Source organism: Akebia trifoliata, chromosome 1, assembly GCF_017979445.1.
Source record: "Akebia trifoliata isolate Shusen 1 chromosome 1, ASM1797944v1, whole genome shotgun sequence".
NCBI classification, from domain to species: Eukaryota; Viridiplantae; Streptophyta; class Magnoliopsida; order Ranunculales; family Lardizabalaceae; genus Akebia; species Akebia trifoliata.
Genome location: NC_141375.1, coordinates 34090545 through 34117633, shown reverse-complemented (window position 1 = coordinate 34117633; position 27089 = coordinate 34090545). Strand labels below are relative to the sequence as shown.

The following is a 27089-nucleotide window of genomic DNA, read 5'->3' as shown; positions in this document are numbered from 1 at the left end:
ATGATACACTCATCTATGTTAATTTACATACTCGAAGATAATGTCATCTAATAAATTGTTCTAATATCTTTTAGGCTATGTTTGGATCGAGATAAGTGGAGAAAATAGAAACTTGATAAGAGAAGAGAAGAGAAGAAAAATTCGATTGCTCTCCACCATGTTTAGATTGACAAGAGAGAACTTGGGACAACTTTAAAATTTTAAAATACCTTAAAAAGAGATCTAGGAATTATAAAATATTTTAAAACGGTTTCTCTCAATTTCTTGTTTGCAATAACTACGAACATAATAAGCATGGATCTAGGATTTGAACTTAAACAAAACAATACAATAATCGAATCGAACGAACAATAATTGTAAAATACCTGGATTCGCTTTTCCGATTATCCGCGGAGAGTATGTTAATCTTGATCTGCAAAGAACAGGTGCACTACCCCAACTCTGCATACACTTTTGGTGATGGGAACCTCTATCTCAATAATAGAATGATCTGTGTGTAGAGAGGGGGGGGACGGCCACCTATTTATAATAGAGGATACTAGATTTTCTACCCATCGTAGAATTCTAGTATTAGGTGAATACTACTTAAGTTTTGATAGGATGTTCACTAACCCATCATATTTGATGCTGGTAACCAATGCCAGACCACTAACATAGTTTCCAATTTTATCCTTAATGTTTTGAACAAATTACAATCCAGTATTTATATAAAATTTGTATATGTGAAAAGGCCACAAAATAATTTTAATTATGAAAATAATAATAATAATAATAATAATTCCAACAATCTCCCATTTGGCCTTCACATATACCTTTTGTTTAAAACGACTCTCTGGATTGTTACCTTTTGAATAATCGAGTGCACTCTTTTGAAAAACAATTGTTCAAAACAATTCAGATAATCTTTAACTGTCACCTTCATTCAAAGATACCACTAATAATGGATCATGGATGTAACAAAGTGCTCATATGTCGGCCCTAAGATAGTTCCATGGTCTCAAAACTAGTACCATCAATAAATTCAGGAGTTTACCTTTACGTGAACTTTCTTTGTGGTATTAGGGCAATGTACAACCTTCAATGTAGTCTGTATGTACATTCCCTAGGTGTCCAGCTTCATACTCATCGTATGTCATTCTGATATCTTACCAGCAACCAGCTATGTGATATTCCATCACCTTTCTATCCAGAATGAAGACTTCATCAACGTGATGCCAAGTCACGTCTAGTCCAAGCATTTCTTTAATACTTTACGAGTACATCTACTCACAGGCAACTTAACATGTGTACACAATAATACATAAACAATAACTAGTCATAATTAATTTCTTTAAGCAGCAATAAATAGTCTATCAAGAGTATAAATGAATCAAAACAAACATAAAACAAACTTAACACTTAAATAACATGAATAAATGACATGATAACTCCCATACGAGTTACATGTTCCTTGAAAATCTTAGGCGGGAGTCCTTTTGTGAGAGGGTCAGCTATCATATTACCAGAATCTATCTTGGTAATCTCGATCAATCCTTCACGAACCTTTTCACATACTAAAAGGTATTTTATTTCAATGTGCTTGTTTCCTCTGGTCACTCTTTCATTCTTTGTAAAATCAGTAGCAACCTTGTTGTCACAATAAATAATAATAGGTCTATCAATGGAATTAACAATCTTTAATTCACCGATAAAATTCTTCAACCAAACTGCTTGACGAGTTGCTTCATAACATCCAATAAACTCTGAATACATGGTCGAATCTGTCAGAATGGTCTGTTTTGAGCTTCTCCATGATATAGCTCCATGCCCAAGCATGAAAATATAACCTGAAGTAGACTTCAAGCTATCACGACATCCAGCATGATCTGCATCAGAATAACCAACAACTTGAAGCTCACTCGATCTTCTATATACTAACATAAAATCTTTTGTTCTCTGCAAATACCGAAGTACTTTCTTTACTGCTCTCCAATGAGTAACACCGGGGTTCTGCTGATATCTCCCAAGCATACCAACGATATAACTGATATCGGGTCGGATGCAAATCATTGCATACATAAGACTACCATCTTCTCAAATTTGTTCTTGGGACACTGATCTTGCCTGAATACATCTCCTTTTACCACAGGAGCTTCACCAGGAGCACATTTATCCATACCAAATCTTTTGAGCACCTTTTCAATGTATGTCTTCTGTGACAAACCCAAAAAACCAGCTTGTCTATCTCTATGAATTTTAATCCCTAGAACATATTGAGCATCTCCCATATCTTTCATATCAAAACTTTTTGACAGAAAAGATTTAGTATCACACAAGAGATGAACATCATTACTTGCCAACAATATATCATCAACATAAAGTACAAGAATGATGAATCGACTCCCACTCATCTTGAGATATATGCACTTGTCGACGACATTTTCTTTAAATCTGTATCCGGTTACCACTTGATCAAATTTCAAGTACCACTGTCTTGATGCTTGTTTCAACCCATAAATTGATCTTTTAAGCTTGCAGACAAGATGTTCTCTTTTATCAACTTTAAAACCATCAGGTTGTGCCATGTAAATCTCCTCATCCAGTTCACCATTCAGAAAAGCAGTTTTTACATCCATCTGATGTAAATGTAAATCATAGTGTGCCACTATCGCCAAGATGATCCTCAATGAATCTTTAGAAGAAACTGGAGAATAAGTTTCACGGAAATCAATACCTGGCTTTTGCTTAAAACCCTTTGCTACAAGTCTTGCTTTGAACCTCTCTACCTTACCTTCTGAATCCCTTTTAGTTTTGAAAACCCATTTACATTCTATTATCTTACGATCTTCTGGAAGCATCGTCAGTTCCCATACTTCATTCTTTTCCATAGATCTCAATTCTTCTTTCATTGCTTCCTGTCAGAATTGAGATTCATTTGAGTCCATTGCTTCTTTGAATGTTGAATGATCATCTACATCACCTTTTATAGCATCTCCTTCCTGAAAGTATACCTCATAATCATCTGTAATAGCGGGTCTGCGTTATCGAGTAGATCTCCTAATGGGAATAATTGATTGTGGAACTGGAATAACTACTGCTTGAGGATTGAGTTCTGGTTGGATTGTTGCATCTTCTACAACGACTGTACGGATAGGTGATGCCACTAAATGAGGTAAAGGTTGCGGAATAAAACATATTGGTGGATCACTACGTTTCTCTTCAAATATAATCTTCCTTCGCTTTTCACTCCCACTGTTTTGACCATCTTCAAGAAATCTAGCACGATTGGTTTCAACAATCTCCATATGTCTCGACGGACAGAAAAACCTATAACCCTTGGACCTCTCAGGATAACCAATAAAATGACAAGTTGTCGTTCGAGGATCAAGCTTTTTCTGATTTGGATTATACAGCTTCGCCTCGGCAAGGCATCCCCAAACATGAAGATGGCCAAGACTTGGTTTCCTGCCAGTCCATAACTTGAAAGGAGTTTCTGGAGCTGCTTTGCAAGGAACTCTATTGAGAATATAAACTGCTGTCTTCAAGGCTTCACCCCAAAAGTTTTCTGGTAGGTCTGAGTGATTCATCATACTGCGAACAGCTTCTTGATAAGTCCGGTTTCTTCTCTCAGCAACCCCATTTTGCTCAGGTGTTCCAGGCGTGGTATATTGAGGAACTATTCCTTGCTCCCTCAAATATTCCACAAACTTCCCATGATTTACGCCATCATTATCCATTCTCCCATAATACTCTCCACCTCTATCAGATCTGACAGCTTTGATCTTCTTATTCAACTGTTTCTCAACTTCTGCTTGATAGGTTTTGAAAACTTCTAATGCCTCATCTTTATGGTGTATCAGATACAGATAGGCAAATCTAGAATAATCATCAATAAAAGTAATGTAATAACGCTGACCACCTCGAGAAGGAATAGGAAAATGACCACAAATATCTGTATGAATTAATCCCAACAAATCAGTAGCTCTAGTAGCTTCAAGCTTCCGTTGCTTTGTCATCTTTCCCTTAATGCAATCCACACATACATCAAAATCTAAAAAATCCAGAGGACCTAGAATTCCTTCCTTAACTAAGAATTCTAGTCTTCTCTTAGAAATGTGACCTAGTCTCAAATGCCATAACATAGAAGAGTTTTCTGACGAACTAGGACGCTTGGACCCCGAAACATGTGAATCAACAGATAAACATAATAGAGAAGAAGCAAACGAACTATCCAAAGATAACTGATAAAGACCATCCAATAAAAAATCATGTCCAACAACGTCATCATGGTAAAGAATGTGCATCCTACTGTCTAGAAAAGTAAAAGCATAACCAGAAATATCCAATCTAGAAATAGAAATAATGTTCCGTCTAAAAGACGGGATATAGAAAGTATCTTCTAAAATCAAAGAATATTCTGTATCAATAATGAGGCGATAAGCTCCAACAGCCTCAACCTGTAATGCCTCTGCATTCCCAAGAAAAAGTCTATCCTCTGGTCTGGGGTTTCTCCTGCTGACGAACCCCTGTAGAGAATGAGAAATATGCACAGATGCACCTGAATCAATCCACCATGAGTTTGAAGGAACATCAACTAAATTAGACTCATGGCAAACTAAAACTGAATTAGTACCTCCTGGATTCTTTTGCAACCAGTTCTTATAAGCAAAGCAATCCCTCTTCATGTGTCCCTTCTTCTTGCAGAATCAGCATTCTTTAATATCTGTTTTCCCAGCCTCTATCTTTTCCTTGATTGTTTTCTGATTCTTGAAACCCTTGAACCATTTTCCTTGCTTGAAATTCTTGTTGCTGCCTTTCTTGAAACCTTTAAACTTGAAATTTTTCTTACTACTTGCATGAACTGCCAAGTGAGCTGACTGTAGACACCCCATTTTTGCATCCGCCTGATTAATCAACTCGTCAACCCGATCGCAAGGATTCCCAATGATGGATGTGTATTCCATTGCTTTACTTTGTTACCAGATTTGTTTCAGAAATCCGGATGAGGTATCTCGAATTGACAAAACCTTAGAAACCACGCTACGCTAGGAAAGTATGACCCCAGAAACATAGAATCATCATCTTGCAGACCAAAAAGAAGCTTCACGATAAAAATCACTAAAAATTACCAAAATACCCCTAACCTCAAAACAACCTTAGAGCCTACGTTACGCTTAGGAAACCTCTCTCAAACACATAAAACAACAAATCAAAACCAAATAAATCATTTCACCAATTTTAACATAATTTGACAAAATTACGAAAATGCCCCTCGTAAAGTTCACAACCATTTCACACAAAAAAAATTTCATAAATAACAAAAACTAATATTTCCATTGAATTCCTTACGAAAAATCGATTCTAAAACATCCTTGAACATTAAAAACCGACTTAAAACATGAAAAGCCCTCTCCGGGGGCAAAATGGTAATTTCACAATTTTCATAATTAAAAAATTCGAAATTAATAAATAAAATATTAAATAATTAAATTTAAACATTAATGAAATTAATTTAAAATTTTGAACCTAAAAAATCGATTAATCGGACTCTCAGGCAAAATTGTTGAGGGTTCGTGGGATATTTCTTTAAGGACCCCTCCATTTGGGGGTCCAAAGAATTAAAGATATTTTAGAGGGGGGTTCTCCAAAAATTAAAAGTAAATCAAGCAAGACTAAGGTCAAGGTATTAAAGTCAATCAAGTGAGACTGAAGTCAAAATTAAAGTCAATTAAGCAAGACTAAAGTCAAGATATTAAAAGTCAATCAATTGAGACTAAAGTCAAAACATTAAAAGTCAATCAAATAAGACCAAAAGTCATAATAGAATTATAATTGATTAATAACTCTATCTAATAGAGTTCTAACTTAAAAATAATTCTACCTAAAACAATTCTAATTAAAACATAATTCTACCTAAAACAAGTCAAATTAAAACACAACTCTAATTAAAAGATCTCTAATTAAATACTAACTCTATCCAAATCAACCCCTAAAAACATCTATAAATAGAGGTGCTCACACCCTATTTTCGTATAAAATTATAAATCCTAAGAGAAGTAGGTCTAGAAGCTCCCCTAGCCCCCCATAAACCCTAGTTTTGGAGCCCCAACTCCTTAGCTAACATCCCTCCTTCAATTTTAGTCTAGAAAACACCCAAAAGCCTTCTAAAAACACCCTCAAATCCACAACGAAATTGAAGAGTTCAGATTAAAAAACAAGGAGATACCTTGCCTCGGAGATCCGAAGTCAAATCCGGAAGCAGAACGAAGTAAGGGAGCACGGTACAAGGAGTTCTTTTTGTCAGATCTGAGGGAACCAAGTCCTTGCCATCGGAAAGGTAAACCATTTATTTTTATTTATTTTCTTATCTAGGTTTTAGCAATGTAATTTACTTGGGAATTTAGTAGAGACCGGCTTTGGCCGGGCGGGGTTGGTGCCTAACACCTTCCAACCCCGTAACTTGATCCCCGAATTCAATTTTTTTGTTTTAGATTAGTTTTTATCCGTTTAGAGTCATTGATCGGTTCCTAGACCGTAATAACTAGGTGGCGACTCCCAAACCTCAAGGGTCAAAAGCGGATCCGCGCACCCCGCGGATCGAGGGCGCTTTCACTGACTCAACTCTCGATCCCCTCAATCTTGTTTCCTCAGTAACACAAAGTGAAATCAGTTGATTCAAATCCCATTTAGTTTCTTGTGCACTGTAATTTACCTTAAAAGTATCAAAAGATTTAGGCAGAGATAAAACTGCCATGTGAACCAAAAGATCATCTTCAAAAATAATCCCTTATTCACGGAGACCAATGACAAGCTTTGACATCTTCAGAATATGTTCCCGCACATTTCCATTACCATCATACTTCAGATGCATTAGCTGACCCAAATACTCATACTGAACTGATCTCTTTGTTCCCACAAACTGTTTCTTGATAACCTGCAACAGTTCCTTAGCTGTATCTGTGGTCTGAATATCACCTCGAAAAGTCTCACTAATAGATGTTCGAATGATCATCATGGACAATCTATTAGCCTTTTCCCATTTAGCAAAATGGGTTCTTACCAACTCCGTAGAATCTGGAAGTGGAGCTGGTGGGATGTCCTCAAAAAGAACAAAATCAAAATCCATGCATCCCAACAGAATATCAATATTCATCCTCCAGGATGAATAATTAGAGCCATTAAGAGGCTCAATCCCTGCTAGACTCTTTTGAATCAATGACCCATCCATAGCTGCATTAAAAAATATGGTCAAACATTAATATATATGTATAAATATATACTGTGGGATTCAATTCTTTCAATTCGTACCAGGGGTTTTGGTCGAATCGTTTCAGAGTATTTTATTAAGGGTAAAACTTTCCACTCTGCAGGTACAAACAAGTCGCATCATCAAGACTCGCCTTTGGACTGAGATCTTAATATGCTATATGTTCTCTAAAATTGCGTTGGAGTTCGCACATAGACCTAGCTACTCATGTTCCAGTTCAATCCAGACACTATCCACACCTTTAGGCAAGAGGGTTATCCTTCTCTCCCCTTCACACTTGTGACTATTCTATTCACTCAATCTACACAAACATCCCTAAATCACCTTTGGGCAGAAATTAGTGATTTCATGTAAAAGAGTGCCACAAAGTGATCTTAATGAGATACTAAGTCTCAGAATTCAAGAACCCGTAACTTCCATAGAACGGTCACCTTTAGGCAGACTATTATCCTATTTCCATCACGTTCCTTGAACTATCACTCAAAATGTCTTCCTAAACCCCTATAGGCAAGACCTATACCCTAATATATCTAAATTTGCTTTCTAATTATTCTAGTTTTGCATGTGGGTACATTCAAATAACAAAATAAATCATTCAATATAAAAGAAAGCAATTATAGATATATTCTCCAAAAGGGTACAACTTAATCTGGACTTTACTGTTATAGGTTGCTGTCAATGAATTTTTTTAACATTTTTATTGAATAGATCTCGAAAAAATATTCAAAATGGACTTTTGTTTTGTCTAAATCGGAGTTAAAACAATTTAGTTATGATTTTTCAAAGTTTTAAAGGAAAAACCCGGTTTTCTATGGTCTGGTTCATGTTTGAACCAACTGAACCGGTTCGGCTGGACCGGTTGGACTCGGATCGGGTCATAGGTTGACTCAAACGGTTCGGTTAAGTGAGTCGGTTCGAGTCTGAAACGGGTTTAACCCAACAGACTTTAAAATCAAGTTATATAATGTAACGGGCTTGGCCAAAATAAAATATCAAACGGGCTTAGTCTATACGAATCGTTATTGGGCTGGCCCAAAACCGAAAACGCTATCGGGCTTAGCCCAACCAATTAGAGAAGCCCAACCGAATTATTAATATGGGCTTGGCCCAACTGAGAATCAATCGGGCTTTAGCCCAAACGAAATTAATAGCACAATTAAATCATAAAGCCCAAATAACAATCGGGCTTGGCCCAATCAAAAACCCAAGGCCCAAAGCAATAAAACAGTTCGTCTTCTCCTTCAAGACCGAACTGCTGAAAACCCTAGCCGCCGCCGCTCAATCGCAGCCATCCAAACGCTGACCGGCAGGTCTGATCGACAGTGTCAGACGATACATAAGGCCACCGGAAACCTTCCGGTAGCGTCCGATTAAAACCTCGCGACTCAGATCGGCTGATCTGATCGACTGAAAATTGAAAATCGAAAAACCCTTATTCCCCTTTTTTTTTTTTATTCTTATTCGATCTTAACAGATCTAGAATTTAGAGTTTTACAATCTTTATAACTTATTGATTCCATTTCGGTTTGAATAGTGTTCGATTTCTAATCAATAATCGATTTATTTCAAAAGTAAATAAATCTTGGTTCTTTTCGATTGGCAATACGAGATTTAGGTTTCTACCTTCGTTAATCTTCTTTTAACAAAGATAATGACAGATTTAATTATCAAATAAATCGACTTTAAATAAATAAATATTTATTTCAAAATATGAATCTAATCAACTCAGATTTAATCAAACAGTTTTGATCAAGAACAAATCCAAACGGGCTCTGATACCAATTGTTTGCAATAACTACGAACATAATAAGCATGGATCTAGGATTTGAACTTAAACAAAACAATACAATAATCGAATCGAACGAACAATAATTGTAAAATACTTGGATTCGCTTTTCCGATTATCCGCGGAGAGTATGTTAATCTTGATCTGTAAAGAACAGGTGCACTACACCAACTCTGCCTACACTTTTGGTGATGGGAACCTCTATCTCAATAATAGAATGATCTGTGTGTAGAGAGGGGGGGACGGCCACCTATTTATAATAGAGGATATTAGATTTTATACCCATCGTAGAATTCTAGTATTAGGTGAATACCACTTAAGTTTTGATAGGATGTTCACTAACCCATCATATTTGATGCTGGTAACCAATGCCAGACCACTAACATAGTTTCCAATTTTATCCTTAATGTTTTGAACAAATTACAATCCAGTATTTATATAAAATTTGTATATGTGAAAAGGCCACAAAATAATTTTAATTATGAAAATAATAATAATAATAATAATAATTCCAACATTTCTCTCCTCTTATCTCCACTTTTCGAGAGAAATAAAACTCATATTTTTTTCTCTCCTCTTCTCTCTAATTATTTTCTCTTTTCTCCCCACTTAATAATCCAAACAAGAGAAATGGAGAGAAACTCATTTATTTTCTCTTCCCTTCTCTTCTCTTTTATCAATTTTCTTAATTCAAACACAACCTTAATTTCCATATCTTAGACTCAATGCAAATCAATACCTCAATTTTGGGGTCTTGCTAGGACACACATTAATGTGCAATAAATACTATTTGGAAATTGGAATTTGAGGGTATTTTGATAAAAAATAATAGAATTGTACTGGGGTGATACAAACAGAGACACAAAGGTGATAAAATGATGTGGTGTCGCACACATTACCGTAGATGCTTTTTTGCAAGATACGAGTAAAAATCATCTATGGTTATGTGCGTGCCACCACATTATTTTTGTCACTTTTGTGTCTCTGTTTGTGTCATTCCAACATTTTTCAAAATAATAGGATTTTTTTAACCTTTGCCCTTAAAAGTTCATTAAATACATCTTGAGATATGATTTTTGTATTGAAGGTATCCTAAAAAATATTTTTTTGACCACAAATACCCTCAGCTAGTGCACTTTAAAGTGTATATCCAAACAATATTTATAAGGACATTTTCGGTACAAAATCCAATTCCAAAGTGCATTTTTTGGACTTTACGTTCACTACAAATTATGTGAGGTGGTACCAATACTATATAGGCCCGACAAGCAATTAGGCATAATTTGTAATTCTACTTATATGTATGTCCACCAATCAGATCATTCCACGAACATAACATTATAATTGAATTCCACGTTTCCCAATTTGTTTGGGTTAGCTGTTGTGTATAAAGTTTTGGTACGATATCGCACCATCCAATCATTCATCCGAACCTGGATTGTCGTTTAACAACTACTACTCGACAGACGAGCGCATTCTATCGTTCGTTCTATATTTTTTCCGTTTCCCAAAACGCCCCTGAACTAAGGGATAATTCCCTAATTGTTCTGTTTCATAAAGAAAGCAAGTCTTCGACTCCAAGTCTGCATAAACTTCTTTTTTCGGGACGAAAAATAAATTTAAATAGAAAGAAGTCGCGATCTCGGCCAATCTACACTTCTATCTCTGGTTGCGAGAAATCCTATGGATCCGCGATAGAATTCAGTTTGATTTCGTTCCTTTTCTGTCAAAATTGGTAATCTAGGGTTCTGATTTCGGGTTTCCTCTGTTAAATAGTTGATAAAATTGTTAGATTTCGAAGAAAGGTGAGATTTTTTTGGGGGTTTAGGTTAGAATTTTGAGAATTTGGGGTGTTTATGGTTTTGGAGGATTCGATGGCGGTTGCAGGAGGAGAAGTGGAATACGAGAGCGATCCAGAGGAGTCGAGGTTGCCCTTAACGACGCGAAGGAGAGAAGCGAGTGATGATGAAGAAGGAGATGTAGAAGAGAGGGAGAAGCCATCGAGGTTCGATCCAAGGGTTGTGATTGATTCTGATGGTGAATCGGACGGTCAAGGTGGAGCAGCGGTGTATGGTGACGAAGAATCGGAGATAGAAGAGGTGGAGGAAGACGAAGAAGAAGTAGAGGAAGAGGAGTTTGAAGAGAGAGATAAAGAAGTAGAAGAAGAGTTTGAAGAGAGAGATGGCGCAGGAGGAGACAACTGTGCCGCCGTTGAATTCGAAGGTCCGTTGGTGGTGCAAGAATCCGATGGAGAGGGGCCGAGATTGGGTGGAGAGACAATGGAGAATCATGGAGAGAATCAGGTTGAAGGGGAGAAGAAGGAGAATGAGCCCTTTGCAGTGCCGACAGCTGGTGCATTTTACATGCATGACGACCGATTTAGACCCAATAATGGCGGTCGCCACAGGTTCTTATAATAATTGCTTTTTTTCTTTCTTTTACAATTTCAATTAAATTCTAAGAATACATGGAAAAGAAAAACTGTAAATTTGATTGAATATGAGCAAACTATGCACTGTTGACTATTGAGAATGGAAGAAAAACGTAAAAGAGAGAAAATAGTTAACTGTGCATTTTTGGTGGGCAAAGTTTGGAATTTGTTATCCGAAAATGGATATATGTTAGTTCAAAAATATAATCTTTTTGGAGATGAAATGTTCTCAAATATCAAAATATTCCTAAGCCATTAATATTACTCTGTTACAAGTTGATTGCAATTTGAGGTGTTTGTCACGATTTTTCTGTGTACTTGTTGTCCATTGTTTCATAGTTCTTAATGTTATTTCATTGAACATGGGGTCATCTTAAGCAATATAGATCAAGTTCTTACCTTCTCATATTCTAGCCTACTTTTCAATTGCTCATATTTTTGTAAGTTGTAACTAGTTTGTTAGTTGGACCCAAAATTGACTTCCTTAGAGAGAAAGGTGGAAAAGCTTGTGATGATGAGAACATTCTAGTGATTTTGATTAGAGGTTGAAGAAAAAGGCATTTGTATCATTTCTCATTAGTCTATGGGAGAACACACAAGTCAAGAGGGCGATGTCATCAATTTAAAAACATGGTATGTCTCAAATATTCACCAAAGCCTACATCCACCCTTGACCTAGGCCGTCTCTAATAGATTAATGCAAAATGGCCTCGTTACCTCCGTCTTCAACCTGAAATAAATAAAAAACTCTTTGATTTCTATTCTCAAAATCTGTCATCTTCAATCTCTTGGGTAATTTTTTTTTTAAATCTCAGTCTTCAACCTTAAGATTAATCAACTTTAACCTTTAAAATGTAAATTTTTATCCTAGTCTTACTTAAATTTAAAGAACAAGATAGGAATTTTAAGGTAGAAGATGATGAGTTTTTTAATAGAAAATTTCCCATCCAATTCCTAAAAATGAGATTAATCATTCCGGAGATGTCAAAAGAAAACAAAAGTTGTCTATTCTGTCAGAAAAAAAGAAGAAGTAATGGTTCTAGGATTTTCTACGAGGGATTAAGGCGATGTTTGAAAGTATGGACTGAAGATAAGGTTAAATAAATTAAAATTAATTTAATATAAAGGTTGATGAGCTTGAAAATGATTGGTTTTAGGAAGAAAAAATTAAGGATTTTTTGTTACAGCCTTAGAGGTTGAAAAGGGTATTTAGATTATTTTATGTTAGTCTACAAAAGAAGAACAAGGTCAAAGGGGACATGCCATCAGTTCAATCAAGGTCAAAGATTATTTTACATGTCCTTTTACTAACATAATATATTAATTTTTGTAGTAAAAGTTTACATGCCCGTTTTGGCCTACTTCATGCTTGTTCAAATTCCAAATCTTTGGGTATTTGACATATATATTTGGACTTGTACTGAGTTTCTCCATAATCTTTTTACTACAAATATATTAATTTGGAGTTTGGACAAATGCCGGTTTTTTTGCTTGTGCCATGCATATCCCGAGTTGAAGATGCCAAATGAAGCCAACAACTTACTTTTTTATGTAAATTGCAACGATTTTGGGAAAGGACATGTTGCTTTCTTGTGTCTCTAAGGATTCCAAGATATATTTGCTGTGAAGCAGACACTTTTTTTGTTCTTCATGACTAATGGTTTTCATATATGTTCTCAAGAAACCACATCTTGCTGTCACATGGTTTTCATAATGATTTTAGGAAGGGACATGTTACTTTCTTGTGTCTCTATATACTAGGACTAAGGATTCCAAGATATATTTGATGTGATGCAAACACTTTTTTTGTTCTTCATGACTAATGGTTTCATATATGTTCTCGAGAAACCATATCAAATTCTATACTGGTTAATTAGGCTGATATCAGACAAGAAATAAATAAAAAACTACAGGGTTAGGCTTAGTTTCCTCAAGTTAGTCTTGCTCATTTTTCAAAAGTTTTGTTTAGATTCTTATTAGACTTCCATTGTCACTATTATGTATTAAAAAAAATAAAAAAATCAAGTATTGCCATCAAACAATGTATTGATTTTCACATTTCTGCTCTCATTTTTAGCTATTGATATACTTATCAAAAAAAAAAAAAAAAAGATATTGTTATTACCATTATTTTTTCTTTTTCAGTCTCAGGATTCCTTGTTTAGCTTTAGAAATATAAAATGCTTTACCAATTTTTTTTGCATTTCCTTCAGGCGCACACCAGGTGGACGGAAATTGTGGGAATCCAAAGATGACTGTAAGTGGGGGCATGATAAGTTTGAAGAAATGAATTTGCAAGAAACACACTATGAAAAGGTGAATGCTTCCATCGATGTTATATTTGCACACTGAATGTATTTTTTAAAATTAATCTGTTCTTTACCTTTAACTGGTATATTTGCTGCACCATATAAAACAGATGACCATATTTTGGACATAAGTGACAATTATCAAGAAAAACCCTTGTGAATTTGTAGTACATGTTTTTGCAGGAAAGGAAGAATTCTCGAGGTCATTACAGAGGTCGGGGTAAGAATCGAGGTGTGGACCGTGGACACATAAGAGGAAACAGATCTAGAGCTTTCGATGACAGGAGCAATCAAAACCATACTCCCAAGAATGTGAGAGGGAGAGGTCCAAGAAGGTATGAGCCTCCTGCAAGGAACAAAAGTGAGACCCCGCCAACACAAAACAAACAGTGAGTAAAGATCCTGAGCCTTGGGATTTACTAGGAATTTTTTTTAATGTTTTTATTTTCCCTTTGGTCATTTTAAACGTGTCTTCATTTAATATATATTTTACTGAATTTTACATGCTCAGATCTGGAAAGTCCCTTGAGACAGCCTCAACTACTAGTTTGGCGAGAGTATCTGCTCACACACAGACCTCAAATGTGCAACCTGATCCTGCTCCTCCAAGGAAACATGTATTTGCATCAAGCTTGAGTGTCACTTCTCCTCCATTTTATCCTTCTGGCTCTTCTAATCAAGACATCCCGGTGACACATAAACGGGATTTACAAGCTGGAAGTACCAATAAGAATCTTCCACCTTTTATGAGTGAGGAGAAATCTTCTACGTCACACTCTAGTTCTTTGTTCCGGGGAAAAACTGTTGTTAATTCTATTGGCCAGGACAGGCTATTTAATGATGAGTCTACTCATTCAGTCATTGGGAAGTTAAACAATATGCAGTTGCAGCCAATTGATACATCTCAGTCTCCACAGTCCAAGCCCAAGGGAAGGGGTTTAGCTATCTCTGGACAGATAAGTCATCCACCAATCCCATCTAATAACCAAAGGTCTGTCCAAAATCCAAGTCAACCTTCTTTTAGAGCTCCCACTCAGCAGTTTCGTCAGCATACAAGTGGTGGATCTCAAGCTTCTCCACCTAATGTTTCACCAACAAATTCATCCGAACGTGGAGAATCTCCTCCTGGATCAAGTAAATCTAAGGCTGCATTGGTTGTAAAAGGAAAAGAAAGTGTTCAAGGAAGTGGTAGGGGTTCTTTCCTGTACAATGGGGCCCAGGTTATTGGATCTGCTGGGAGCAGGGGAGTTGGTCATGGTGATCAAAACTTTCCTGGCACTCCACCGCTTTTCTCAGGTAAAACTTCTTGGATCATTTTCATTTTTCTCCTTAGGAGACAATCTTTTTCAAATTTTATGCATTGAAATTAAGTAGTTTGAAGAACAGAATTCTTTATCATCATCATTTCTTATGAAATTGCATGGAACTATTAGTCTAGATTCACATGTTTGATGCATGGGCTTGTAGTTATGCAATTTGGGGGTCAGCATCCTGGTGGTCTTGGAGTTCCTGCTGTTGGTATGGCACTTCCTGGATATGTTGCTGGAAATTCTGAAATGACATGGTATGTTAATCTTCTGATTATTTGTTGCAGTTTTCTTTTGCCTCTTTATTTACTTATTTTTCCTTCTTTTTTAATTTTATTGTTTGGGCTCCATTGATACTTTATGCATTTTGAAAGATGATCGCTTTTTTTCATTATGGGTTTGGTAAGGAAAATTTTAGTAGAAGGAATTAGTTGAAGTGTTGAACAGTAAAGTTAGTTGACTCTTTTGCTAAAAAGGGTGCTTTAGGTCACTTTTCTGCGTACAAATTACTAATCTCTAGCTTCTTTTTTCTAGCTACATGACTTTTGTTGTTGTAGGTATACCTATATCAACTCTCACTGGCTCAATCCATGTTCTTTTGGGTTTTTTTTTTTCGGGCTCTTTTGGAACATTCAACTTCCATGCTCCTTTTTAATTGAGGCTTAAATGACATCCATTGCACATGAACAAACCACGTCAATCGATTTTCTCTTAGTTTATCGCCCATTGGGGATACTCTTACATACTTCTGAACGCTTTCAAAATTTTGTTAGTCTTTCTACTCTATTGATCACATGATTCTGCTCTTTGCTACTCTCAGTCTAATAACATGTTACCTTTTGAATTCCCAACATTCAGCTCCATAAAGCATAGCCCGCCAGTCTTATTGTTGTCTTATAGAATTTCCCTTTGATTTGATGGGATGTGCCATTCGTATGGCACACCTCCACTTTAACCATCCAATTATAATTCTTTGGGTAACATCCTCCTCAATCTATCCATCTTTATGTATGATAGAACTGAGGTTTATGAAAATGGTCATTTCAGGATATTCTTTTGACCATCGATTTTTTACTTGCCACCCCTCTCTGTGGGTGGTATTTCTATAGTTGCAGTTCACATATTCTTTCTTGGTTCGACTTATTCTAAAGCCCTTGGACTCCGAAGTGGCTTCTCTAGAGTTCTAGTTTGGCTTTCACTCCCTTTCAAGTTTCATCAACCATCAATACATCTGCACATATCTCTGCAAAAATTTTAGATTGTTATGTAAGGGAGAATTTAGTAATATTACTAAAAGTTTGCACTTCACATACTCTTTCCTTACTGTAATGAAGTTTATTAAGCTGTTTTGGAAGAGTGATGCAACACATTAATATGTTCAAGTTCTATTTGCTAGTTTAACTGTCTTGAAAGCACGCAGTTGGTTATTTCATGTCCATTTAAAATGATCAAATTAACTGTCTCTCTCTGACCTGAAGCTGTTGAATTTTGGTTTGGAATTTTTTGTCTGCTCAAGGGTCCCATTTAGTGATTACTATTTTCCCAATCTCCAGGGTACCAGTCTTGGCAGGTGCTCCAGGAGCATTAGGCGCTACGTATTGTCCTCCCTATTTAGCTCTTGATGGTGGTTATTATGCTCGCCCATCAGGACAAACATCTTCTTCAGGTGTCTCTAGGTTAGTAGCAGTATACCAATTGTTTTGATTAACATGTAAGGTTCTTATTTATATGTTGCTTCCTCTGATTAGTCTTGTAGCCCGTTAATACATTTCTATTTTTTTTAAAGATGCCATTGGCACCCCAGCTTTTACTTATCACATCTCAATTTCTTGAATTATTTATGACACCCTAATTAAAGATTAAAACATACCATTCAAACATTACAAAAGTTTGTTTCAAGTTATTATTCCAACATTACAAAGTGTTATAACTCATTGAATTACCTTCAACAGTTGTTTACAATTAGGATTTAGGCCCATATGAAATCCTTCATCTAACAAAGAGAAATCTAAAAAAATATATGTAGAGAGAGTTTCTATTGGCACCCCAACTTTTACTTATTCTCAATTATTGACTTTTTTTTTTTTTTTTTTAATTTTAATTGGGGAGTAAAAGTTAGGGTGCCAATAACAGCTCCCCCCGCCCTTCTCTTTCAAACTGTTTTTGTTGTTGTAGCATATTGATGTATATCAGTATATATATGGTCCACTCTCCAATTTTGGCGATGAAGGCGTTAAGTTAATGATGGCCTCAAAACTCAGCTATGAGTGTATCAGTGTGGGGAAACTGATGCACCTAATTACGTCCATCCATCTTAAGTGCCCACCATTTTTCCTTTTCTTTTGTTTTTAGTCTAAAGTTTTAAACGTCCACACTTCACCACTTGAAATACATAAAACTCTATTCCCACACTCTCATAGTTGTAAATTGAAGTGTATAGTACCTAATGACATTACTTGCACATGTGGTTTGTATCATTACTCTACCATGAATACCAAAATTACATTTTGTTCATTTAGAGATTTTGAGACAATTCATCACTTGTCTTGTAGTTCCCTCGTAAGATAAGCTCTAAGATGCAAGATATGGATATTGATACAGTCCGGTATGGGAGATGGGGATGAGACTCATGAGACTCCCAAGTTTCTGAAAATCTAGGACCTGGATTACTTTTTAAGCTAATTCTCATTATTTTGTACGTTTACATCTCCCTAAATGTAATGAAACTTCTAATATCTCAAAAACTTTTGATTGTAAAAGACTTGTTATACTTGCTAAATTTTATTGTCTTGAGTTTATTCTGAAAATTCAGCTCATTTTTTTTTACTTCTCCCCCCCTCCTTTTTTGCTTGATTATTTGGTTTCCAGTGACTTCTAATTTTAAATTCTGAAAAGAATCTTATTGTTGAATTCCCTTGCAGCAAAGAGACAAGCACAAACAAACCTAATAATGCATGGAAACCTCCACAGAGATCTGGTAACAAGTTTTTTATTGCCCTATTTATTATAGATTGAAAATTTGTTGAAGTTAACTTCTAACTGGCAGTGTTTTTTTTTTTTTTTTTTTCTGGCAAATGTTTTCATTTGCATGATTTAATTATGACTAATTTGCCTTCTCCACAGAACTTGTGAATGATGAATTTGGACAACGACAAAACAAGCCTCGCAGGCAAGTTAAAAGTCTTGACCTTTTTTTGTAGAACAAATTCCACATGTTTACACCTATAAAGGATTTCCTTTTTCTGTTTGTTTTGTAATTTGTAATGTTAGTTTGACTGTGTCATGGGCTGTTTTTTTCAGATACTCAGAGATGAACTTTGGCCAGTGACCTACATAGATAAGATTGAGTGTATTTGAATAAGCAGCTAAAGGTTAGCTTCCTGCTCATCTTTCTTGGTTAGAATTCTTTCTACTTCGGCTGTTACAAATTTCAGATTTATATTTACCTTTGATTCTGCAGGCCTTCCTTCCATCCCTTTGTGGTCTCCGGCTTTTGTTCTGGAGCACTTTGGGTTGTTTAATGTCCCAAAATATGTTAGGTAACTGAATTCCTTGTTTCCATCCTCTCTACTTGCTCTTTGTATATTTATTGGTAACTGAACTCCATTAGAAATTTGATTATCATTTTTGTAGTGGATTTTTTTTCTTCAACTTATTGCTTTTCTTCTTAGCCCTCCCCGCTTCCACCCCTTCTTCTCTCTCCATGTTATTAATAAGATTTTTGTAAATAATAATGAGGTTTTTTGGTAGCTAAATAATAAAAGCAATAGAAACTTTATATTATAAAAGGGAACTTGGTAGACAATTCTTTGGTATACAACTTAATTACAAAAGAGTGAAGTCTTTTTTATTTATTATAGGTATAATAAAGGAATAAGTTCATTAGGGCAACAAAAATGTCGATAACAGTTTATATTTAAATAAAATATTGGAGATAATCTTTGCAACAAAACTATTTTATTGCAAACCAACATAGAGATTCTTGCGTTAAGACATTTTGAAATACCCACAAAAAAAAAAAAACTACTTTTTGAAATGGAAATGCATGGGTGGATTCGGCTTGGTTGTAATAAAGTAGATTGACAGTTTAGTAAAATTAGGCGACTTAGAAGGATGGTTATAAGGGTCCCTCTCAAGAGATTTCAGACTGCTCTGACTAATGTCAGTTCCATTAGTTGTCACTTGTTAATTAGTATATAGGAGCATTTTTGGGAAACACCCAAGATGGTGAATTTGCCTAATATATAATGACTGCATTTGCCAAAATTTGTTATATTTGATTCCATTTATACTCACTGTTCTTGAATTCTTCTTTGTTCTAGTTATTAACATGTCTTCTGTCTTTGCAGCTATATAACAAACACCTGCTTGTGCTACGGTTGATGTGAGAAAAGACAATCATTGTAGCTTGACGGGTGGCCGTTCCATGATTAAGTTTTAAGGTAACTACGTTGCTGAAAATTAGCTGTCTAAGCTTCTTTTTCCGGATTACATCTCGCAGTCCTTATATCCTCTGCCTTTGCTGATTTTCCAGGTTTTTCTTTAGCGTGTTGGTTTTTCCGTTTTTTGGTGAAGCTTGTGAGAAATGGAAGCGGGCTTCTTCTTGAATGAAGAAGGTACACAGAAAAAAGAAAGATTGGGAAGCCGTGGCTTAATAGAGTTAGGTTGCTTCATGTTTATATTGTTCCTCTTTTATTGCTTAAGATGAGACGATGATGATTGATGATCATTGGTTGTGTTGCCTTCCTCTCTGGTTTTTGGTTATTTAACTCTTGAGGTTGTTGATTTCAGACTCTACGCAAACCAGTTTCTATGTAAGATGTTTTAAAGTTTATTATGCATGAAGGCTTTTAGTTGAGAACTGGTTGTGATGGCTTGCGTAAATATTTATTTGATAACTTTAACAAAACAGTAGAGAAAGATACACTCCCTCCAGTCGGGTTCTCAAAATATTTACCAAAATGGTTTTTAACCGTTTTGGTGAACAACCCCCGCTTTTTTTTTTTTCCCCTTTCTTTTTTCCTTTCAGAACTGTAAAATTTCTTCATGAACTAATGGTTAATTTTCTTTTATACTACTGGTATGTCATGTTATGAGAGAATGAATAGCGATCAAGGTTTTGTTAATAATTATCTAAATACCTACAATATATAAAAGCAAAATAAAAGGTCATTTCCTTATTTTCTTATATATAAAAGGGTAAAAAGGAAATTTAAAAAAAAAATGGTAGAAAATATCTTAAAAAGCTGTTTTGGTAAATATTTCGAGAATCTGACTGGTGTGGTAATTTACTGATCTTTATCTTCTGATTTTTTATTTTTCATTGTTTTGATAAGTATAAATTTATTTCAAGCGGAAAAGAATATACAGAAGGTAGTCAAGGTGACTGACCTGACCTAAGGTGATCAACCCTTTGATAAGACCTGACCTGATACGACCCAATACATATTCAAGGTGGGACTCTGGTCCATTAAGCATTGCTTGGTGGCCCCTCCAATTTCATTATTAGTTACCATGGTTTTAAAACCCATTTTGGCTTCTTGTCTCGTCTATGAACGGGATCGAGTTGTCTCAGATGAATTTTACGATATGTTTTAATCATCTCTTCAACAATAAGAAAAATGAACTGTGATTTTAAATCTTGTCCGATACACTTCCGTCTCGTTTGTGGACGATATCAAGACGTTTTGGACAAGCTGTCTTAGTATGTTAGTTACAACATATTTAGTTACGATTAACTTTGCTAAGTAGTAGGTCATGAGGTTTTGGATTTTGTGTTTAAATGGTTGGAATAATGTGTTTTTTCCACGATTCATTTTTCATGATTTAAGGGAATGTGAACATGTGTGTATAAGTTTGTAAGATAAAAAATTAAGTTTAACAAAATTAAGATTTCTATTTTAAATGTGAATAATGTGGTAGATCTATTACTTAGGCCAGAGGTACTTCCACGGGTGATTTCTAACCATTAAAATTGGATAATTTATTTTACATATTTGTACATAATAGTAAGGAATCACCAAGCAAGGTATTTTTTTTTCCCGGTATAGGTCCAAATATTCGTGTGGTCAAATATAAAAAAGAGTCGTGCTAGAGTGACCTCAGCGGGGACATCTTGATATGGTGACGCGCGTATGTCCAAATGCATTTCTCATATCTGAGACAAAACACATCTATAGGCACACATGCGCTATCATGTCAAGATGTCCTTCACTGAGGTCACTCCAGCTTTAATCTATAGGTATTTTATGGAGGTGACATAAAAGTTTTTCTGTCTGGAGGACATCAAATTCCACTTATACACTTGGCACCCTATTAGATTTAAGCATTTTTTTTATAGGTGATTTCTAGTTCTTTTATTTGGACATATTTTAGGTATATTTGGATTTAATGGTTGAGTTAACAATCAAACTGATTTTTGGTACATGTCTTGATTTGAGTTTGGAAAATGCTTTTCGAGTTGAAAAGCACTTCCCATCAAATGAAGAATTGTAAAATAGCTAATCACGAGCTAGTGCTCAGACCAATTTCCTACTTTTTTTCTAAAATTGTGGGATTATGATGATATGTAAAATTACAATGTTGTTGAAAGAAAAAAAAAAACAAAAAAAGGACATTATTTTTAATTAATTACTTAGAGACCCTTATAATGGTAGAAGATATCAAACTAATGATGAGAAAAAACATCTTTTAATAAAATTACCAAAATATTCAAAGAAGCTATTTTAAAAAAAAACATCTCCTATAAACACCAAACCATATAATTGTTATGCTTCCAACACTTTTTCTACTACAATTCTCATAAGCAAAAGCCCAAAACAAACCAAAGAGTGGTCTTGTCTAAGTCCCACATCCATAAGTCAATGGTCAAAATGATTAGGCCACAGAGTATTTCTAGAGAGGTGTTTACGAATCTTATAGTTTGCAACCATTATCTCAATGTCATGTGACCCACGCGTGTCTCTAACATGACTTCAAGACTTTTTTTAAATGCCATTTGTATCCCTTCTTTCACATGGACCAACCTGTAGATATAGACCTCCTAACTAAAAAAATTCAAGGATTCAATAATTCAAACCCCTCTAAGAGCTGATGGGCTCAATAATTCAAGACCCTTGCCCCAGTTTTCACTATTATATTAAAGGCAACGACAAGGTATCCAAGTGCCTCTAGTCTCCTTGTCCATGAATGATTAGTTTACTTTTTTGAAGGGTTGTCTATCCACAACTACTATTCCCTCCCTAATCTAACGTCCCTTCAACAAACACACAACAAAAAAAAAAAAAAAAAAGAGTTTTTAACCTTACCTCATTAATCTTCTTCACCATCTTTCTTGGTTTTTCAAAATTTATCAGTAACACCCATAGCTTCGGATGAAATTCAAATGGGGGAACAAGATTTGTTTAGTCAACCTTATTAAGAATTTATTTTAATAAACGATGACCATAAAAATGATGGTGAATCTTTTATAACTTATGCAAATAAAATAAAGTAATGGAAATAAATAGTAATTTGACATAGAACAGAAACAAGACATGGGAAAATTTTGAAGTTTAACTAATGATACCAAAGTTTAAGGGAGAGATTAAGCTTGAAAGGAACAATCGAATCGAGCTCATGAATTTACCTTAGGTCTCAGAATAGTTCGGGGAATAATCTACTTTAATTGGAGTCGCCACCATTCATTGGATTCAGAATGTGAAAGATAACCCAAAAAAGATTTCTCATTTTAAAATAAATTGGAAAATGCTGAAATGACACAAAGTATTTACTGCGATTCTCACAAGTCTGACATGGGATGTGCACACAACCATAGATGTGTTTCCTTGCAATACGAGTAAAAACCATTTACGGTTATGTATGCATGTCCATGCCAGAATTGTGACAATCACAGTAAATCTTGTGTCACCCAAGCACGACTCTTTAAAAATTTAAGGAATTCTTCACTTTCTCAAAAAAAAAAAAAAAAAAAAAACAACTATGCAATTAAGAGCTTGTAAATTCTATGAACAATTAATGTACTTGTTTGCACTTCTCAACTATTCCTCTTGTTATTTTCTCACACAAAGCCCAAACATTCGAGAGATTATCAATTCATGATGATCATCAATGTGAGCATCATAGAGATGCTCATCAAGACCCACTTATAAATAGCTTCTTTATGAACCTTAAGTCATCACATGTCATAAAGCTTAAAGCTCTTTTATTGGTGGTGCAATGTGTGTGACTTGTTAATGTTTTTCTCTCCTTTCTTCACCTGGTAGTCGTAAGGAAGAAACCTACTTCATTTGTTTTTGATATTTTCTTTAGTTTTTCTACTTTATTAGTTGGTCACATGGAGGAGATGCCCATATGTGATACACTGCTTAATACACATGAAGACTTCCTCTTTTAAGTTATTATTATTATAAGCTTTATATTGGTTCACTTTCTTCGGTAGTTGGTCACAGAAAATCCACTTGGTTGAGACTTGAAAGTACTCTTTTTGGTAACCGGGTCTCTCTCTCTCTCTTGATTCTATATTGAGTAGTTGATCTCCTAGAAAAATGGGGTTTTCCTCCTTTTAATTTCTTCTTTATAGTGCTTGTGAGTTTCATTATATATGTTCAGCTTTTGATCTTTCACAATGAAGCAGTCTTTGAACTCTAGTTTCTAATTCTCTCTCTCTCTTCTTTTGGGTTTCTTTAATAATGTCAGGTGTTGGGCATATGGGAAGATTATGGTGTCTTGTGTGAAGAAGATGTTTTGATGGTTTCTAGATTTGTTTCTTTTAGAGCAGTTGATCTCCTAGTAAAATGGGTCTTGCGCCCCCTATTTCTTCTTAATGTGCAATGTGAGTTTCATTGATATCTGTTCTGCTTTTACTCTCTCTCTCTCTCTTTACGAGATTTGGGTTTCCATAAATAATGTCAGGTGATGGCCATATGGGAAGATTGTAAATAAGTTTGAGGAGTAAGAAGTGAGGGGACATGGGGAAGTTGAGTTTTGGGAGGGTTTTGGACTGTTTTTGTCTTTCTTCTGGATCAAATTGTTCTTTTTTTTGCATAAACACCTTGGAAACACAAGATGGTTTAGAGAGAAGCCCACTTATTCAAACTGATCAAGGAAGTCAGTTGGTCAAACTAAGGGATGTTGTTAAAGAGAAGCAGACTTTGGCTTTTCAATTAAAACCCAAGGTGATGTTTTTCAAATTCTTAGCCTAACTATTTACTTATTTATTTTTTCTTTGAAAAATAATAAAACTTTATGAGAACACAAATAAATATTTCCTTACAAAATTGATCCATTGTCTCATGAATAATTATCAAGAAATTAATTTTTCTGAAAATATATTTTCTTTGAATGACACACCTTTTTTTTTTTTTTTTTTCCTATAATAAATTGCTTTTGATGTTTTGTGTAGATGGTGGTGTTAAGGGTGTCCATGCATTGCCAGGGTTGTGCAAGAAAAGTTGAGAAACATATCTCAAAGATGGAAGGTATGTATGTAAGGTGGTTTCTCTTTTAACATTAAAGTCCATTTAATCCCTCTTATTTCAAGATTAATTTCACTTACCCATCAGTCCATGTATATATATAAGAAAGACTTGTAAGCTTACTTAGTGGGGGGTATTGATGTCATTTTAGAATTTATTAATTGATGTGGTTATCCTAGGACTCTGATCATACTCTAGAGGGTAGATTAGCTACCCAACGTAACATCTTATTTGCATGTGACATGGCACATTTCATTGGACTAATGCTCTAAAATCGATGATTGGTGATTTATATAAATGATCATCATGGGCTATATTAAAAGGCTTATAGTAGGTTCGATGTTGATGAAAATGTGCTTGAATCCAATCAGTAGTTATCCAACTCACTGGAGTATGGGATCTGCATTCTTTCTAGGTCTCCATCATCTTCTAGACCCAGCAGAGAGGACAACTTGATCAACAATTCTAGCCGTTTGATTAGTAGATTTTTATCAAATCAATTGAAAGACTGCATAACTATCCAACGGTTAAGATTAGTTGAAAATGCTGAGTTTTTCAGATAATAGGTCGCTTGTAGGACCCACATGGATATTATGTCTTAGGATCCAATTGTCTAATTAGTTGTACCTGCAACAATAATTATCATTATAAAAAATCAATCCACTTTCATATTATTTATCATATTAAAAGTGATTCAAAATAGTAATTAATTTCTATGATCTTAGATTTAATCAATTTCAAGACATTTTTTAGGCAATAGAATTGTCAAAATGTATTAATTTATGCAAATCACATCAGTTATTTTAACCTTTTAAGTGAAAAAAAAAGCAGATAAGGATTCTATAGTAATTATTTAATGAGATTTTCGTAAATTATTTTTAAGACTATTGATGTTTAAAAAAAAAAAATAGCAGTCTACAATTTTTATAAAATTCTTTTTAAGGATAAATATGAAAAATACATGTTTGTGGAAGTTGTTAACATCCTATTAAAAGTCTTGAATGTTTCTTTCTCATACATGGTTTTAAAATTCGATTTCTCATCTCATCTCTTTCATATTAGATATCGAGTCGTCTCGGATGAGTTTTCCGATACGTTTGAGATGTCTTGCTCAACAAAATGAAAAATGAACGTGGGATAAGGGTTCTATATCTCTTTTGAAAATTTGACACGTCCATCCGTTCGTCTCTCCCATGTTTGATAATGAGACGACTCAAGCGATACGTCTCGATCTTGGACGAGTTTTGAAACAATGCTCTTATATGTATAATAATGTTAGACAATCCAACCATATAATGAATTATTCATATTAGAGGTAGTTTTAGCAAAGTTTTAATTTATTTTGAATTTTTAAATTTTGAAAAAAATACTTAAATATATCCCAACCTTAACTCTCTCTCTCTCTCAATATGTATGCAGGAGTGACCTCTTTCCAAGTGGACTTGGAAAGCAAGAAGGTGGTAGTGATAGGGGACATCACTCCTTTTGAAGTGCTGGAGAGTGTTTCCAAGGTCAAGATGGCAGAGCTATGGACCTCTCATTACTAATCTATATATATAATAAATCAAAATCAATAAATATGCACCTATTTTTCAATGTCATTATAATAGACTAATAGTTATGGTGATATTTCATACTTACATATAAACTGTGTTGTTTATGCACTTAGCTGTGGATTAGTGAAAGCCACAGTGGATACTCAATTTTTATTATCTTTTTTTTTTAATCTTTTTTCTTGCACGAGTTTGTACGATCTATAATGTTCAATGTATCTACTAGCTAAGAACACCCTCTCATCGTATTCACCTTCTTCTTGCAATAAATAAGAATAATGATGATGATGAAAATATGTGATCTGAAAAGTCAGGATTATCCTTTATACATATTTATTATGATTGTGTTTTAACGGTCCAGTTTGTATGCACCCAGGGTGAAGGATTGAAGTTCTTCTCTCACAACTCAACACATGCCACATAAGCCACAATCCAAAGAATTAATGTCTAAAATATCTCATTTGGAAAATGCCTAATGATAATCTGACAATCTTTTATCAAATGCCCCCATAAGCTCCCTAACCTGGTAGTTACAGAGCCATAAATCTTTTTGTTGTATATCCTAAAGCAATGGATCTACAGTTCTGTGATGGGGGCGTCTAAAAAAAGAGCACTAGATTATCACGACTCTTTAAAAAATTTCTTAGATTATGACGTATGTGACATATGTTCAAGTGTGGGTGGAGAACTTCAATCCCCGACCCTGAATGCATACGATCTAGATTCTTTCGAGAAGTGGCCAATTTAACCTAACTTCAAGACACTTTAATTCATTAAACACTAGGGTTGAGCACCACAATCCCAACCTCAAGTTGGGTGGTCTAAAAACTCGTGAGGTTGTCCCTTACCAAGGCGAATTGCAATGTTGTTAGTCAAAGGAGTAATCAAAACATAAGGAGATGGTGGATCCCAAATCTCCAGGATAAGATTTCATTGTTATTAAAAGAAAGAGAACAAAAAAGGACAAAACCAAAGTTTGAT

At 34.9% G+C, this 27089-nt stretch overlaps 3 protein-coding genes and 1 pseudogene across 4 annotated transcripts; 2 read left to right on the top strand and 2 right to left on the bottom strand.

The window, feature by feature from the left end:
• Positions 1 to 1398: 1398 nt before the first annotated feature.
• On the bottom strand, positions 1399 to 2049 carry LOC147412008 (secreted RxLR effector protein 161 pseudogene; annotated as a pseudogene).
• A 4717-nt stretch (positions 2050 to 6766) lies between these two features.
• On the bottom strand, positions 6767 to 7207 carry LOC147412007 (uncharacterized). The gene has a single exon (XM_086432523.1). It carries the CDS (start codon positions 7205 to 7207, stop codon positions 6767 to 6769), a length of 441 nt encoding a protein of 146 aa, XP_086288649.1.
• A 3399-nt stretch (positions 7208 to 10606) lies between these two features.
• LOC147412006 (protein MLN51 homolog) lies at positions 10607 to 19940 on the top strand. Its single transcript, XM_086455072.1, has 12 exons — positions 10607 to 11439; positions 13677 to 13779; positions 13956 to 14161; positions 14284 to 15068; positions 15240 to 15336; positions 16633 to 16755; positions 18001 to 18056; positions 18203 to 18248; positions 18380 to 18450; positions 18540 to 18618; positions 19429 to 19521; positions 19614 to 19940. Exons 1-9 carry the CDS (start codon positions 10889 to 10891, stop codon positions 18405 to 18407), a joined length of 1995 nt encoding a protein of 664 aa, XP_086311198.1. The 5' UTR covers positions 10607 to 10888; the 3' UTR covers positions 18408 to 18450; positions 18540 to 18618; positions 19429 to 19521; positions 19614 to 19940.
• Positions 19941 to 23276: 3336 nt separating this feature from the next.
• Positions 23277 to 26413, top strand: LOC147412005 (Heavy metal transport/detoxification superfamily protein). Of its 2 annotated transcripts, XM_086455068.1 has the most exons (4): positions 23277 to 23912; positions 23993 to 24255; positions 24483 to 24558; positions 25975 to 26413. In XM_086455068.1, exons 2-4 carry the CDS (start codon positions 24049 to 24051, stop codon positions 26100 to 26102), a joined length of 411 nt encoding a protein of 136 aa, XP_086311194.1. In that variant the 5' UTR covers positions 23277 to 23912; positions 23993 to 24048; the 3' UTR covers positions 26103 to 26413. The 2 variants fall into 2 exon arrangements, with proteins under 2 accessions (XP_086311194.1, XP_086311191.1); XM_086455065.1 differs by having other exon boundaries at positions 23277 to 24255.
• Positions 26414 to 27089: the final 676 nt, after the last annotated feature.

What these genes read in the sequence shown, in the direction of transcription:
- LOC147412007 (XM_086432523.1), bottom strand. Translation starts at nt 7,207, where the DNA reads ATGGATGGGTCATTGATTCAAAAGAGTCTAGCAGGGATTGAGCCTCTT.
- LOC147412006 (XM_086455072.1), top strand. Translation starts at nt 10,889, where the DNA reads ATGGTTTTGGAGGATTCGATGGCGGTTGCAGGAGGAGAAGTGGAATAC. An exon ending in CCGCCAACACAAAACAAACA is followed by an intron (nt 14,162 to 14,283) that starts GTGAGTAAAGAT and finishes TTACATGCTCAG; the next exon opens with ATCTGGAAAGTCCCTTGAGA. An exon ending in GAAACCTCCACAGAGATCTG is followed by an intron (nt 18,057 to 18,202) that starts GTAACAAGTTTT and finishes CCTTCTCCACAG; the next exon opens with AACTTGTGAATGATGAATTT.
- LOC147412005 (XM_086455068.1), top strand. Translation starts at nt 24,049, where the DNA reads ATGGGGAAGTTGAGTTTTGGGAGGGTTTTGGACTGTTTTTGTCTTTCT. An exon ending in CTTTTCAATTAAAACCCAAG is followed by an intron (nt 24,256 to 24,482) that starts GTGATGTTTTTC and finishes TGTTTTGTGTAG; the next exon opens with ATGGTGGTGTTAAGGGTGTC. An exon ending in ACATATCTCAAAGATGGAAG is followed by an intron (nt 24,559 to 25,974) that starts GTATGTATGTAA and finishes ATATGTATGCAG; the next exon opens with GAGTGACCTCTTTCCAAGTG.